The sequence below is a fragment of the Natator depressus genome, chromosome 8, assembly GCF_965152275.1.
Source record: "Natator depressus isolate rNatDep1 chromosome 8, rNatDep2.hap1, whole genome shotgun sequence".
NCBI lineage: Eukaryota > Metazoa > Chordata > Testudines > Cheloniidae > Natator > Natator depressus.
Window position 1 is genome coordinate 6201770 of NC_134241.1, and position 14562 is coordinate 6216331.

Consider the following 14562-nt stretch of genomic DNA (forward strand, 5'->3'; position numbering starts at 1 on the left):
GTTTATAGTTTGGCTCAATGGCTCTCAGCACCCCCCCCCACTATACAAATTGTTCCAGCACCCCAGACCAATCTATACATTAATATAGATTGTTATTTCCCAATGAAAGAAACAGACAATGGTTAGCACAAGTCATTTGATATGATACCAGGAACGTCCCTGGAAACAATCCAAGAGGACACGGCCAAAGAGTGAGTTAATCTCTTGATTTTGCCATTTCTTTTATTTCAGGTAACAGTGAAGGGTTCTTCAGCATTGACTCACTGTCTGGAATTATTACAGTTGCCCAGAAACTTGACCAATCCAAACAAGAGCGGTTAACGCTCATTGTAAAGGCAGAAGATCAAGGGTTCCCCCAACTTAAGGACTCCACTGCAGTCCACATTCACATTAAACCCTCCGACAGCACCCCTCCTAAATTTCCAGAGGTGGAATACATCGCAGAGATCAGCGAATCTATTGCTGCTGGCTCTCCTCTTATCCTGGTTTCAGCCACAAGTGTGTCACCTGTCAGCTATGAAATCAAAGAAGGAAATGGGGATGGTGTATTTTCTATGAATTATCAATCAGGCCTTATTTCCACTCAGAAGAACTTAGATTTTGAGCAGGTCTCATCTTACCAGCTGAAAGTCCGAGGCACCAACATGGGAGGAGCATTTACGGATGTAACAGTGCTTATCTACGTCATGGACGAGAATGACAATGCACCTGCCTTTGTTAAGCCTTCCTTCGTCGGCTGGATCAGCGAGAATGCTCCATTGGAAAGCATGGTTATGGATGGAAACAATGCCCCACTGGTAGCACGTGCAACAGATGCTGACCAAGATTCGAATGCCTTGCTGGTCTATGAAATTTTAGAACAGGAGGCACTGAAATATTTTAATATAGATCCGAGCATGGGAACGCTGACCACTCGTGCTGACATCAATTATGAGCTCATCCCGGTTTTCTACTTCAGCATACATGTCCATGACAGGGGTAATCCCTGTTTATTTGCATCCACGCCTGCCAAGGTCATAGTCCATGTCAAAGATGTGAATGACTCTCCTCCAGTATTTTTAAATGACACTTACGAACTTTCTGTCTTGCTGCCTGCCCACCCAGGCATGGAGCTTTTGGAAGTGCAAGCAGAAGACGCAGATTCGGAGGTGACGTATAGCATAGCGGACGGCAACCTTGACAACGCTTTATACATTCACCCACTCACAGGTCTCATCTCCGTGCTTAATGCTACCCTCCTGGGAAGTTATCGTGAGCTCACAGTCAGAGCTGGTGATGGCTTATATAAGAGTACGGCTCTGGTCAGGATAAATTTAACCAAAGCCCAAGTTACTGCCTTAAAATTTGATCAGGACTTGTATACAGCAACAGTGCTGGAGAATTCTACGGATCAAGAGACTCTGATTGTTCTTGGAGTCAGGGGGAATCAGCTAAATGAGCCACTCTTTTTTTCCCTCTTAAATGGCACGGAGAGGTTCAAAATGATCCAGGCGTCAGGAGTGCTGCAGACCAAGCATGTGGAGTTTGACCGTGAAACACAGGACATGTACGAGGTTGCTGTGGAAGTAAAGGACAGTAGAAACCCACCCAGGGTATCTCAGGCTACAGTCAAGGTTTATGTGGAGGATGTCAATGACAATCCACCGCAGTTTGAGGACATTCCATATTACACATCAGTTCAGGATGGTACGGAACCGGGTGATGTTGTTTTCCAGGTATCTGCCACTGACAGAGACATAGGAGACAATGGAGCCATTACGTATTCATTAGCAGAGTTCTATGAGTACTTCTGGATTGACCCCTACCTGGGGGACATCTCGCTCAAGAAACCCCTCGATTATCAAGCTTTAAATAAATACACCCTTAAAGTTATTGCTAGAGATGGTGGCGAGCCTCCCTTGCATGCTGAAGAAGAGGTTTTAATCACTGTGAGGAACAAATCCAATCCTTTGTTCCAAAGCCTTTACTATACAGTGAAAGTGCCGGAAAATATCCCCCTGTACACACCTATTCTCCACACACAGGCTCGTAGTCCTGAAGGCTTGCGGCTCATCTACAACATCATGGAAGAAGAGTCCCTTAAACTGTTCAACACTGACTTCAAGACCGGTGTCCTTACTGTCACTGGGCAGCTGGACTACGAATCAGAGACAAAACATACATTTACGGTGAGAGCCACGGACACAGCGTTGGGGTCCTTTTCGGAAGCCACGGTGGAAGTGGAGGTGGAGGATATTAACGATAACCCACCTGTATTTTCTCAGATGCTTTACACAGCATCTGTCTCAGAAGGCTTGCCAGCTCAGACCCTCGTTGTCCAGCTCTTTGCTTCTGATAAGGATTCAGGACGAAACAAAGTAATTTCCTATCAGATCTTGGACGACAGTTCAGATGCTACCAAGTCCTTTGATATTGACCCTAACACGGGACAAATCACAACGGCCCACGTGCTGGATCATGAAACAAACCACCAGTTTCTCATGAAAGTAAGAGCTACAGATCACGGAATTCCCCCACTTAGCAGCGAAGCCCTGGTAATCATTGACGTGGCAGACATAAATGACAACCCCCCTGAGTTCAGCCAACCTCAGTATGAAGCCAAGGTGAGCGAAATGGCCACCTGTGGCCATACTGTGATAAAGGTCCAGGCCCTGGACCCTGACAGTGGAGACATCACGAGACTGGAATATGTAATACTCTCAGGCAATGACAAAAGACATTTCACCATCAACAGCACTTCTGGAATAATTTCCATGCTCAACCGCTGTAGAAAGGACCTGGAGTCATCTTACAACCTCAAGGTCTCTGCTTCAGATGGGGTTTTCAAGACCACTGTGCCCGTGTACATCAATACCACCAATGCAAATAAATACAGCCCATCTTTTTGGCAGAATGTGTATGAAGCAGAGCTGGCTGAAAATGCTGAGGTAGGAACCAAGGTGATTGAGCTTCTGGCTATTGACCCAGACGACGGCCCATATGGCACTATAGATTATACTATCATAAACAAACTTGCCCAGGAGAAGTTCTCCATAGACAATAAAGGCCACATTGCCACGCTGCAGAAGCTGGACCGGGAAAATCCCACCGAGAGAGTCATTGCTATTAAAGTCATGGCAAAGGATGGGGGCGGGAAGGTGGCTTTCTGCACAGTCAAGATAATCCTTACAGATGAGAATGACAACCCGCCTCAGTTCAAAGCCTCCGAGTACACCTTGTCCATTCAGTCCAATGTAAGCAAAGGCTCCCCAGTCATTCAGGTCCTGGCTTATGATGCTGATGAAGGCGTGAATGCAGACGTCACCTACTCTGTTGATTCAGTGGAAGGCATTGCGGAGGATCTTGTTGAGATCAGTGCTGCCACTGGGGTTGTTAAAGTCAAAGAGAGCCTCGTTGGGTTAGAAAATAGAGCATTTAACTTCAACGTCAAAGCTGAAGACAGCAGACCCCCTCACTGGAACTCTCATGTCCCAGTGAATCTTCAGATTGTCCCCAGAGAAGTGTCCTTGCCAAGATTTTCTGAGCCACTGTATACATTCTCAGCATCTGAGGACCTTCCAGAAGGATCAGAAATAGGATCAGTTAAAGCTGTGGCAGAGGAGCCCATCATATACAGCCTGGTGAAGGGAACCACCGCTGAAAGCAATAAGGATGAGGTATTCACACTGGACAAGCAAACGGGGGCTTTAAAAATCAAGAAGGCCGTGGATCATGAGAAGACCAAATGGTACCAGATTGACATAATGGCTCTCTGCTCACACCAGGGGACCGAGCTGGTCTCATTGGTCTCAGTAAGTATCCAAGTGAAAGATGTCAATGATAATAAACCGGTTTTTGAGGCGGATCCCTATCAGGCTTTTGTCACAGAGAACATGCCACCAGGAACCACAGTAATTCAAGTTACCGCTAATGACCAGGACACAGGGAGCGACGGACAGGTGACCTACAGCCTGGAAGCAGAATCTGGCAACATCAGAGGACTCTTCACCATTGATAGTGAGAGTGGGTGGATCACGACATTGAAAGGGCTGGATTGTGAAGTTCAGGAGACCTATCGTTTTTATGTGGTAGCCACAGACCATGGCAGGAAAGTCCAGCTGTCTTCCCAAACTTTGGTGGAGGTCACCATCTCCGATGAAAACGATAATGCTCCACAGTTCACCTCAGAGGTCTACAAAGGTTCAGTGACTGAGAATGCTGAGCCTGGGCAGGTCATTGCCACGCTCAGAACCACAGATGCTGATATCTCAGAGCAGAACAGACGCGTCACATGTTACATAACTGGTGAGCTGCTATTAATTTTAACTCTTGAGCTGGCAAGAATAATAAGCGTATAATCTTAGGGCCACATTCTGCTACCATTAGTCACACCGACTAGTACCTTATTCTGCAAACGCTCCCATTGCAATACTTATTGCATGCATCATATTAAGTGTTTTCCACCAGGGGTGTTGCATCAGTCTCAGAGTGAGTCGTAATATTTTGTTTCACATGGAGGCTGCAATATGTATTTAATTTCTTTAGTCTTGCTTTTCTCTTATAAGCCAGTCTAGCCAGCATACAAACCTGCATATGTACATATACTCTGAATGTATATGTAAAGATACTGTATGTGTGTGTGTGTGTATGTGTGTGCGCGCTTGATATTTTGGTACTGAACACGTTCAGGATGAAGTCAATGAGATCTGTGGGCACTCAGCACTTCCGAGAATCAGTCCTTATATGTCTGTAATTGCATACGCTTACCCAGTGGTGTAGTTAGCCCATTGTCTGTATCAAATAATGTCCAATATTGTAGTTTCAAACATACTAAAGTTTTTCACTATTAAGAAACAATAAGGAGGTTATTGCACACCCAGAATGGAAGCCAGGCCAATCAAAATTAACCACAGCCTATTATAAAAAAAAAAAAAAAAAGAGGATTAAAAACTAAAATGTCCATACTTTATTTCGACAAGTAATTGCATGATTTTGTAGTATGTTTTGACTACAAAGGGTCTTTCTCAACAGTGAAACAAATGCCTAAAATTAAAATGTTTGTTCCAGCTCAGATAAAGACCCTTCAGGGTCAAAGCATTTAGCCAGATCATGCTGTAGCCTGTGATCTGTTACAATCTTTTAAAACAGGAGTGTGTCTGTGTTTTCAATCTCTTTTTAGCTGGTTTTTTGAATGCCTGGTTATTTTTAACTCATCTGGCTGAGTATGTTTGGCTGTTTTTGTCAGAACATTTCTGGCTGCTTTAAGATCTGGCTTCAGATTACTTTATGCCCTGGAAAATGCACTTTGATGTTGTTTGGGCTTTATTTATGTTTTCTCTATTTTGGGTTAGGCAGTTCCATATGTAGTTAAAATTCTAAGAAACACATGTATTGCCCCAGGGCCTAGCAAAACAACACAGAATGCAATCAAGAAGCGCTTATCCTTTAGGGTCCATAGAAAAGAAACCATTCTGATCATTATTTTAGGGGGAGTCCTCTCATGCACTCTTTCCCCCTTCCCCCTTTAACTGAGCCGCCTGTTTTTCAGCTAATGGGGGATGTGCATCAGAAGGAAAAGTAGGGGGTAACAGGAGGCAGGGTGTAAGCGGACGCCCATCAAGTGCTGATGAACTGGATCATGTCACGCAGCACATGCTATTTTGAAGTAAACGTATAGAAGGGGTTCATCATAAATATGGTAACAAATCTGGGGCCTCCTCGGTCTTGGTGGGTGTCACTCTTCTGTAGGCCCAGGCCACTTTGAACTTCTTAGGGTCGGTGGTGATAGAACTCCGAGCCCACAGCACAAGGCTCTGTGCTGCCTAAGGTCATGGTGAGTTTCACACTGGGAGGCCTGTGGTTTTGTAGCAAGAGGATCTGAGCTCTGTGCCCCCTGCCGTCACAAAGTTCTCAGTGGCCTAGTGAACAACAACATGACAGCTGAGGAGGCCTAGGTGGCCACTAGATATTTTAAAACACAGAGCAAGTTAAAAATAAAAATACTAGGGCTTGATTCTCCTGGGGTGCAATGGAGAGAGCCAGTTTGGCTCCCTGCTTCTCAGCCCCCCAACCCCAGTGTAAATGAAAGTTGCAAGGAGGCAACTTGAACTTGTGCCGCTGGCGTACGGTGCTTCATGGCCTGATGTAAGTGAGGAACCTGGTGTAGCTGCGCCTATGCCACTCCCCCCCCCACCCCCACATTGCCTCCCCTCACCAGATACACCCTGTGCCTACACTGGCACAGTTCCAGTGCAGGCCATCAGTTCTTTGCCACCGGAGATTCCCACAATATGGGTGAATTCTCCCAGAGTAGTCATAGGTGCTGGAACTAGGGGTAGTACGGCATCCCCTGACTTGAAGTGGTTTCTATCATATGCAGAGTTTGCAGTTTGGTTCAATGGCTCTCAGCACCCCCATTATACAAACTGTTCCCGCACCCCTGGGGGTAGTTTCTGGCCACTTTAAAGTTCACTTTCTATCACGTTAGCCGCACAAAGCAAACTTGGCAGACTGGAGAATCTGGCCCGCTAGCCGTTACGCAACCGCCTCTGGATTCACTTATTACATCATTAAAGGTAGCTACGGGAGATCAGTTGCAATGCATCCAACGAAGCGGGTATTCACCCGCGAAAGCTCATGCTCCAATACGTCTGTTAGTCTATAAGGTGCCACAGGACTCTTTGCCGCTTTTACAGTTGCAATAGTACATTTAAAAAAAAAATCTTTTCTTGCACTGCAATAATGAACAATCAGTGTTTGCATTTCAGTGTGTATGTAGCTTCCAGATCTCTTTAGCCACATATAATTCTATTGTGTTTGGAGATAGAGAAAGAGATGGACAGACTTTAGGAAATGGGATACACTGTGTGCTTTCGTGCTGGCTCATATGTACATCACTGGGACATTTCAAAGCTGTTGAAAACAACCTTTTGAAAACAACTTGTTCCCCCCCGGTAGCTCATGTAATATTTAAGCAACCAATGACTGAAGCATAAGTGGTATTTCCTGGGGCTTAAAGTGCAGCGGGGAGGAGTCAGGGGTCTCAGATGGAGCCAATAGGACATTCCTGCCCATTTCTCCTTACAGCTGCTGCTAACACATGCAAGTTCTGCAGCAGGTTGCATGGAGTGGGTGAGGTGGTACAGGAGAGAAGCAGCATATCCATCCCCAACCCCTGTCCCTTCACACTTTCAGTGCTCGCTGTACACTGTGTTTCCTCACTCTGTCTTCTGTATCTTTCCAGAAGGAGACATGATAGGACAGTTCAGTGTTAAACAGGTTAAGGAAGACTGGAAAATCGTTTCCAAGAAGCCTCTTGACAGGGAAGATATAGAGAAATATCTCCTCAAGGTCACAGCCTCCGATGGGAAATTTCAGGCTGTCACAGAAGTGGAGATTTTTGTCCTCGATATCAATGACAACAACCCCGAATGCAAGCAGGTGAGGCAAGGGGGAAAGGCAGCGGAAGTGGAACTGATGACAGAGCTGGCACAAGTTAACGTGGTGTGGTCTTGTTGTAACTCTTGTACAGAGCTATCTCCTTATTACTTTGACCGTACTCACCATCTTTTAATTAAGCAACATGGTAACGAGAGGGTCAGACCCAGACTCCAGATGTGTAAAGTAGCTGTGGCTTATGACACAAACAGTATGACGGATAACATATAGAGGCAAAGGGTGGGGGAAGCTTTCTGGGTAGGGGCATGAAAATGGGCAAGCCATGTATCCCATTAGGCTAAAGGATTTCCATCACAGGGGATAGCTAAGGGGTTTGGCAATAGGACAGAGAGCTTTTCACCTCCAGGTCACTGGTATGAATCAAGCTCACGTTGGGAGTGACCAAAAGTTGTTGCTCTCCAAGCAATGTTCAATGGCCTCTGTGAAATGAGTTTGCTGACCTCAGCCCAGTTTCCAATGGGCAGGTTTCCTCATCACAAAAGACACAGAGGCTAATTAACAACCTTGAGGCACTCTCAGCAAAGAGACCAAGGAGCAGACATTGAATTAGCCTCTCCCACCAGAGGTGGTCCCCCTGGCACAGAAACACTGACCGGCCACATGGAGGCACATTGATCTGTGCATAGTGGATTGAGTCCCCAGGCCTATCATTCTACCACTGGTTATGAGCACTGTACTACCCACACCCACACATATGTCATAAAATAGATTTCCCTTTATATCAAATGGAAGCAGCAGTGAGACCTGAAGGGGACTGCTGAAGCTGCAGGACCCAATTCACTGGCAAGCCTGATAGCCTCGTGTTTCAGAAAACTCTGCTAAAGGGTCACAAAGACAATAATAACCCACTCAAATCGCCATAGACATGGCTTCCCCATTTCCATCTGCTTGGAGGAGAGGTGGGAGAAAAGCAGGAGGAGCCTGGACAATGTCAGCCTTCTTCTTACCAGCTCCCCACTCCTTTATTTGAAATCACAACATCTGGCAGTAAAGTTTTGTTATGTTGGCTTGAGCATACACGTCCTGCACACAGAATGATGCCAAGCATGTCTGAGGGCAGTAACTTCTCTCCTTTCCAGATTCTCTACACAGGAAAAGTCTCTGAAGATGCACTCCCTGGTCTTTTCATTTTGAAAATATCAGCCACTGACTCTGATGTTGGCCGCAACGCGCAGATAACGTATAGTCTGCATGGTCCTGGTGCCGAGGAGTTCAGACTGGATCCACAGACAGGTAAGAGCTGCACCTGCCACATGGCAGTTTGCAGAGACCTGCGGGTTATGTTCTCTTCCCCACCCACTCAGTCTGGAGATCAGTTGCAGTTGCAAAGTTGGCTCCCTGGAGCTGTCTGCCCCTTATCTCTTGTTGAATAAACAGAAAAGCCTTTAATTTCAGCTCTGTCAAGGTAGCAGCGAGGGCAAACAGGGAGCCTCCTTCATTTATTGCAGTATCTTTAGAATACTGGTTCTTTTCTGGAATTAACTAAGCGCTCTCTCCACTGACTTCCTTTAAAAATGTTTGGAGTTACCCTGGTGAGGTTTTAGTGCTTGGGGAAGGGGAAGGACTGATATTACAGTCTACAGCCGGGCATAAGAGGAGAAGGTGGGTTTTAGGGGGCAGGGCTGAATCAAGAGACCTGGGTTCCATTCTAAGCTCTAGCAAGGCCTTTCTGCATGACCTTAGGCAAGATTTCATCTCCGTGGGTCTCAGTTTCCCCATCTCTAAAAGAGAGATAATACTTATCTACCTGGGGGTGATTAACTCAATGTTTGCAAAGACGTCTGAGATCCTGCTAGCGAAGTGCAATTTATTACAGCTGAGACACATCATGTGCAAACTTCCCTTGCATAGCGTTCCCTTGCACAGGGCCACTCCTGTGCAAAGGCTGACAGTGATATTGGAATAGCTTGTAGCACTGAGATATGGGCTTTTTCTCGCTGCTAACTGGGCTGGAGCTATTTTTTTAACCCAAGTTTGCTGTCTCCCAAGGCTAGTGCATTGACATAGTGTGGCATATAGCCCTCTTTACCAAAATTCTCTTAGATTGCAGCCATTGCTGTCTCTTATTATTTCACTAGGGGAGCTGACCACTTCTGCACCTCTAGACCGGGAGCAGAAACCTACGTACCATCTTGTCGCCAAGGCAACAGATGGTGGAGGCCGTTCCTGCCAGGCAGATATAACCCTAGTCATAGAGGATGCGAATGACAATGCTCCAAGGTTCTTTCCCAGTCATTGTGCAGTAGCTGTCTTTGATAACACCACAATGAAGACACCCATTGCAGTGGTCTCTGCCAGGGATCTCGATGAAGGTGAGTCAGAACGGGATTTCTAGCCTGAGTTCTTTTACATCATAGATAGAAATTCTCAAAATACAGGGAAGGAATGCAGCAAAGGGCATAGACGGCTGTGACTTGGTGCAAAGGTATCTGGATCTTTGATCCAATCTTCTCGTTGCCGACACATTCTTGAAGACCTTGAAGACCCTGTAGGAAACTGGATACATGTGTAAACTTCAGAAGATACCAGCTGAGGGCATCTTAGTAGCTTAGAAGTAGCATTATGCACAAACAAGTAAAAGACTGAAGATCCAGTCTCGACTGGCCTCTTTCTCATTGGGCCAGTATTTGTGGGAGCACCGCAGAGCTGCTGAATGCAAATATCACCACTGATGGAGAATGGGAGCCAATGACAGTAGTGATGAAGGTTTATAAATGGGGCGGGAGGAAGAGAAAGCGAGGGAAGAGAAATGAAAATAGTCTTTGGGAAGTTGTTTGGATTTTTCTTGTGACCCTGGGTTTCCTGAGCCCTGGATAAGGCTCCTGGAAGAGCTCCTCTGTGAAGGTTTTATTTACAATGGTAGATATGGGAGACTGTGCAATTATGAGGGTGAAAATAAAAATAATTAATTAAAAAACAGAGATCAACAGCATATCAGAGACAAATATCTGATGGATGGCTGCAGGGATGGATAAAAGGTTGGATCCATATTGGAATGGTGCACACATGAACTGGGACTTAAATGCAACCAAAAGTCTTTCTCTTGGGTTTAAGTTCATTTGGGTATCCATAAACTACGAAGTCCCGTGATTAATCCAGTCTGCCCCGTTATCCTTCCAGGCTGCAATGCAGAAGTGATCTATTCTCTCACTGACTCAGCTGATGGACACTTTTCAATCGAGGAGACTACTGGGGTAATCCGGCTAGAGAAGCCCCTAAAGGACACTCAGATTTCAGCATTTGAGCTGACGGTTTGCGCAACAGACCGGGGCTCCCCGCGCCCCCTCTCTGCTCTCACCACCGTCACTGTCTCTGTGGTGGATCTGACCGAATACCTGCCAGTTTTCCTGAGCACCGAATATGTGGCCACAGTAACGGAAGACGTGGCTGTGGGCACTGAGGTCCTCAACCTGTCCACGCTGACGAGGGACGGCGCTGAGAACACGGAGATCAAGTACGAAATCGTGAATGGGAATGATCAAGGGAAATTCCAAATCAACTCAAACACAGGTAGAAGGTCTAGTTCCACGGCACGTCCTGGCTGGACTGGCAAGGAGACCATCCTAGTCAGTGCCCGTTTTCCTGTTTTGTCTCTGTCTGCCTCATGCTGCTTCTCCCTTTCTCCTCCGTATTGTAATTCATATTTTTTGCATTCCATATGCTCTTTACCTGACTTCCCTCTTTTATTCTAGCCCCTTCTCATGATCCTGAAAACTTTCTTCCCCTCCTCATCCTCCCTTCCACCACCACCCTTATCTTCCTCTGGAGGTCTTTTATTATCGTCTTTCATTCCCATCTCTCTCTCCCCTTCTCTCTCCTTTGATCTTTCTCTCTCTCCTCTCTTATCTTCCCTGCCTTTGTTTAACTTTTTTCCTCCCTCTCTCCCCAAGTGTTTTTTTTAAAATCATGTTTCATATTTTAAAATAGCTTCTCTCTTCTTTCCCAGTTTGACAGCTCCCCACCCCTATTCCCCATCCCCTACCTTCAGCCCTGTGCTCTTTCTTGCCCAGATACGGAGTATGATTTGTGAGGAGGGAGGGATATGTAATACTCCACTACCCTAAATACAGACACCAGATTCTCTTAGGGAACAATCCAAAGTCCATTGAAGTCAACAAAAAGACCCCTATTGACTTCAGTGGGCTTTGGATCAGGCTTCTGAGGGATGATGCATGAACAGAAAACAGAGTGTGGAGATTTTTCCACTGTGAATGCTCAGGATGGTTTTGTTCCCTTGTTGTTTGGTTCTGGAGGAAAAACACTCCACCCTGACCCGACAAGGAATCTGCCAGGGCAGAGAGTGCTACAATAGGTGATTTTATTAGGTAGCTATTCAACAAGCATGGATAAAAATGGAATTATTACTCACGGAGCAGATGCTGAGTCAGCCCTGATGAGCTAGCGTAATGTGCCATATTATTTACTCAAAGAGATGATAAAGGCTGCCTATTGCAAGAACAATGTCAGATTCCCTGAGATAGCCGCTTTGATGTGACAATGGAGGCCTTCAGCCCTTCACTAGATCATCCCAATCCAAGATGCTGTCTTTATCATCCCAGCCCCAACAGTCTCGCTAACTTTTCCACAAAGATCACTTCTTCAGAACGTCCATCCTAATAGAATTGGAGCAGAGTAATTCCCAGAGAAAGGCTAACATGGTATTTTAGTCATAATCTCATGATGATTTGATTCGAGTACATGGCAACATTCTGTCTCCCTCTTTGCTTTCATGTAGACCTCAGTTTCTCGCCAATACCCTGAGATATACCCTACCCTTCTGCTTATATACCCACAGACAAACCCAGACACTCATGCCACCACTTTCAAAGGAGACAGCTAGTGATCTCCAGCTGATACCTATCTGCTGATTGTCTCTCATACGTCCACATAGGCTTCGACAAGAACCTTTCTTTCCTGCACTTGGCACTTTTGATTGAATACCTATCTTATTCTGGTTTCACCATAACCTAACTCATCACCTTATGTATCTTTCTACTTTACTGCAAGATGCTATTGGTTTATATTGTCCCCGATTTGGTCTTTTCCACATATGAATCCAGACGCTGTTACGCAGTGAAAGGATATTTTACTTCTTCAAGCATTCGACAGCAGAGTTGGGCTAGTTATAAAAAGAGTCTGTCTGATTAGAGCTTGTTTTATGTGAAGTCACAATGTTTAGTGGCCTGGTTTGATGGAATATTGCTGTAGCCACCATGGCTTTATCTGCTGCTGGTTTGCCAATTTCCTCCTTGATTGATCTGGGGGTCTCTGTAAGACTTTACATGTCCTGCGTTCAAAGCGTCTCCTGTCTTTGCTGTCTGTACACATATACAGGTATCTTGTATGTTAGCGGGAGCCTGGATTTTGAAGTGAGCCACGAGTATTACTTATCTGTTGAAGGCACAAGGAAGGGTTCTGCGTCTCTCAGTGACATCACCATGGTGGTGATTAATATCACCGACATAAATGATCATATGCCAAAGTTCACCCAGGATCCTTATGTCACCGAAATCCGCGAGGATGCAGCTGTTGGGGAAACTATCCTTACGGTAAGACAGAATGGAACGACTCTTACTTAGCAGCCTAAAGGATGGCTCCTGGCTGAAGCCAGGTATCCACCCACATTCTCATTCACATTGTGGTAGAGACTGGAGGCCTCAGTCAGGGATTGATGCTGCACACAGAATGATTAGAGGATCCCCGCCCCACAGAGCTTACAGGCTAAATGTATTACCAGAGACAATAGGTGGATCCAGAAAGTGGGGGGCCAGCGGTGGAAAGAACAAGGCAACAGTGAAACTGTTACAACAGGGTGAAAAGCAATGGTCCCGGCACGCCAGCTGCCAGGTCATTGTTGAGTGTTTTGTAGGCACCATGGCAGTGAGTTTTAAGGAGGGACTTACGAGGAGAGGGTGAGGGAGCTAGACTTATTTAGTCTGCAGAAGAGAAGAGTGAGGGGGGATTTGATAGCAGCCTTCAACTACCTGAAGGGGGTTCGAAAGAGGATGGAGCTAGGCTGTTCTCAGTGGTGGCAGACTACAGAACAAGGAGCAATGGTCTCAAGTTGCAGTGGGGGAGGTCAAGGTTGGATATTAGGAAACACTATTTCACTCGGAGGGTGGTGAAGCACTGGAATGCGTTACCTAGGGAGGTGTTGGAATCTCCATCCTGAGAGGTTTTTAAGGCCCGGCTTGACAAAGCCCTGGCTGGGATGATTTAGTTGGTGTTGGTCCTGCTTTGAGCAGGGGGTTGGACTAGATGACCCCCCTGAGGTCTCTTCCAACCCTAATCATCTATGTTTCTATGATTTGAAGGAAGACAGCAGAATGGCCTTGCAGAGTTTTCTCTGTTCCTACCCTGGGCTTCTGCGAGGTACTCTCAAAAGCAACAGCCCGTCTTCCCCTGTCATGCCTTAGTTCAGAACCTCCCACCCTCAAACAACCAGCAAGACATTGCCTCTTAGACAGGAGACATTTGTTCAGGAGCCCCCCTCTTATCGCTCCCCCAATAGGTGTCAGCTGATGACCTGGATGGGGCAATGAACAATCAGATCACATACTCTATTGTGGGAGGGAACCTACTGGAACACTTCACCATCCATCCCAAGAGCGGACAGATCTGTATTGCCAAGCACCTGGACCGGGAGGAGGTGAGTTGCAGTCCCAAGATAAGGTCCACCTAAGACTTGATGCTGCAGATGGGCGAGTTAGAAAACAATGTTACGTCACACCTCCAGGAGAAGGCTGAAAATGACTGGGGAAGCGCACAGTGCTCATCTCTCTGCCGGGTTTTGAAGGATCCATTTAAAACATTGCACTCAGCAGGCCAGGGTAATCAGCTGCCATGCACACGAATCCTTTGGACCCACAGATATTGCTGAAGGGTCAGGAACACATGCTTTGGGGTCTGGACTAGAGCAGAGATACTGTGGTGTAATGGTTAGAGCACTGGACTGGGAGTCAGGAGATCAGGATTCTCTTCCTGGCGAGGCCAATAGCTTCCTGTGCGATCCTTGGTCAGTCAGTTCCCATCTCTGTGACTCAGTTTGTCCACTTGCAAACAGGTGACAATGATATTTACTTTCTTGGTGAAGCACTTTGAGACATATGGATGGAAAGCTCCAGA

General features: G+C 46.2%; 1 protein-coding gene across 1 annotated transcript in view; it reads left to right on the plus strand.

The window, feature by feature from the left end:
• FAT2 (FAT atypical cadherin 2) overlaps positions 1–14562 on the plus strand; it is an 81745-nt gene that overhangs the window by 43477 nt on the left and 23706 nt on the right. The window contains exons 10-16 of the mRNA XM_074960267.1: positions 232–4284; positions 7223–7419; positions 8517–8670; positions 9516–9749; positions 10558–10947; positions 12772–12986; positions 13949–14086. Of these exons, the coding sequence (XP_074816368.1) occupies positions 232–4284; positions 7223–7419; positions 8517–8670; positions 9516–9749; positions 10558–10947; positions 12772–12986; positions 13949–14086 (5381 nt within the window). The remainder of the gene's footprint in view (positions 1–231; positions 4285–7222; positions 7420–8516; positions 8671–9515; positions 9750–10557; positions 10948–12771; positions 12987–13948; positions 14087–14562) is intronic.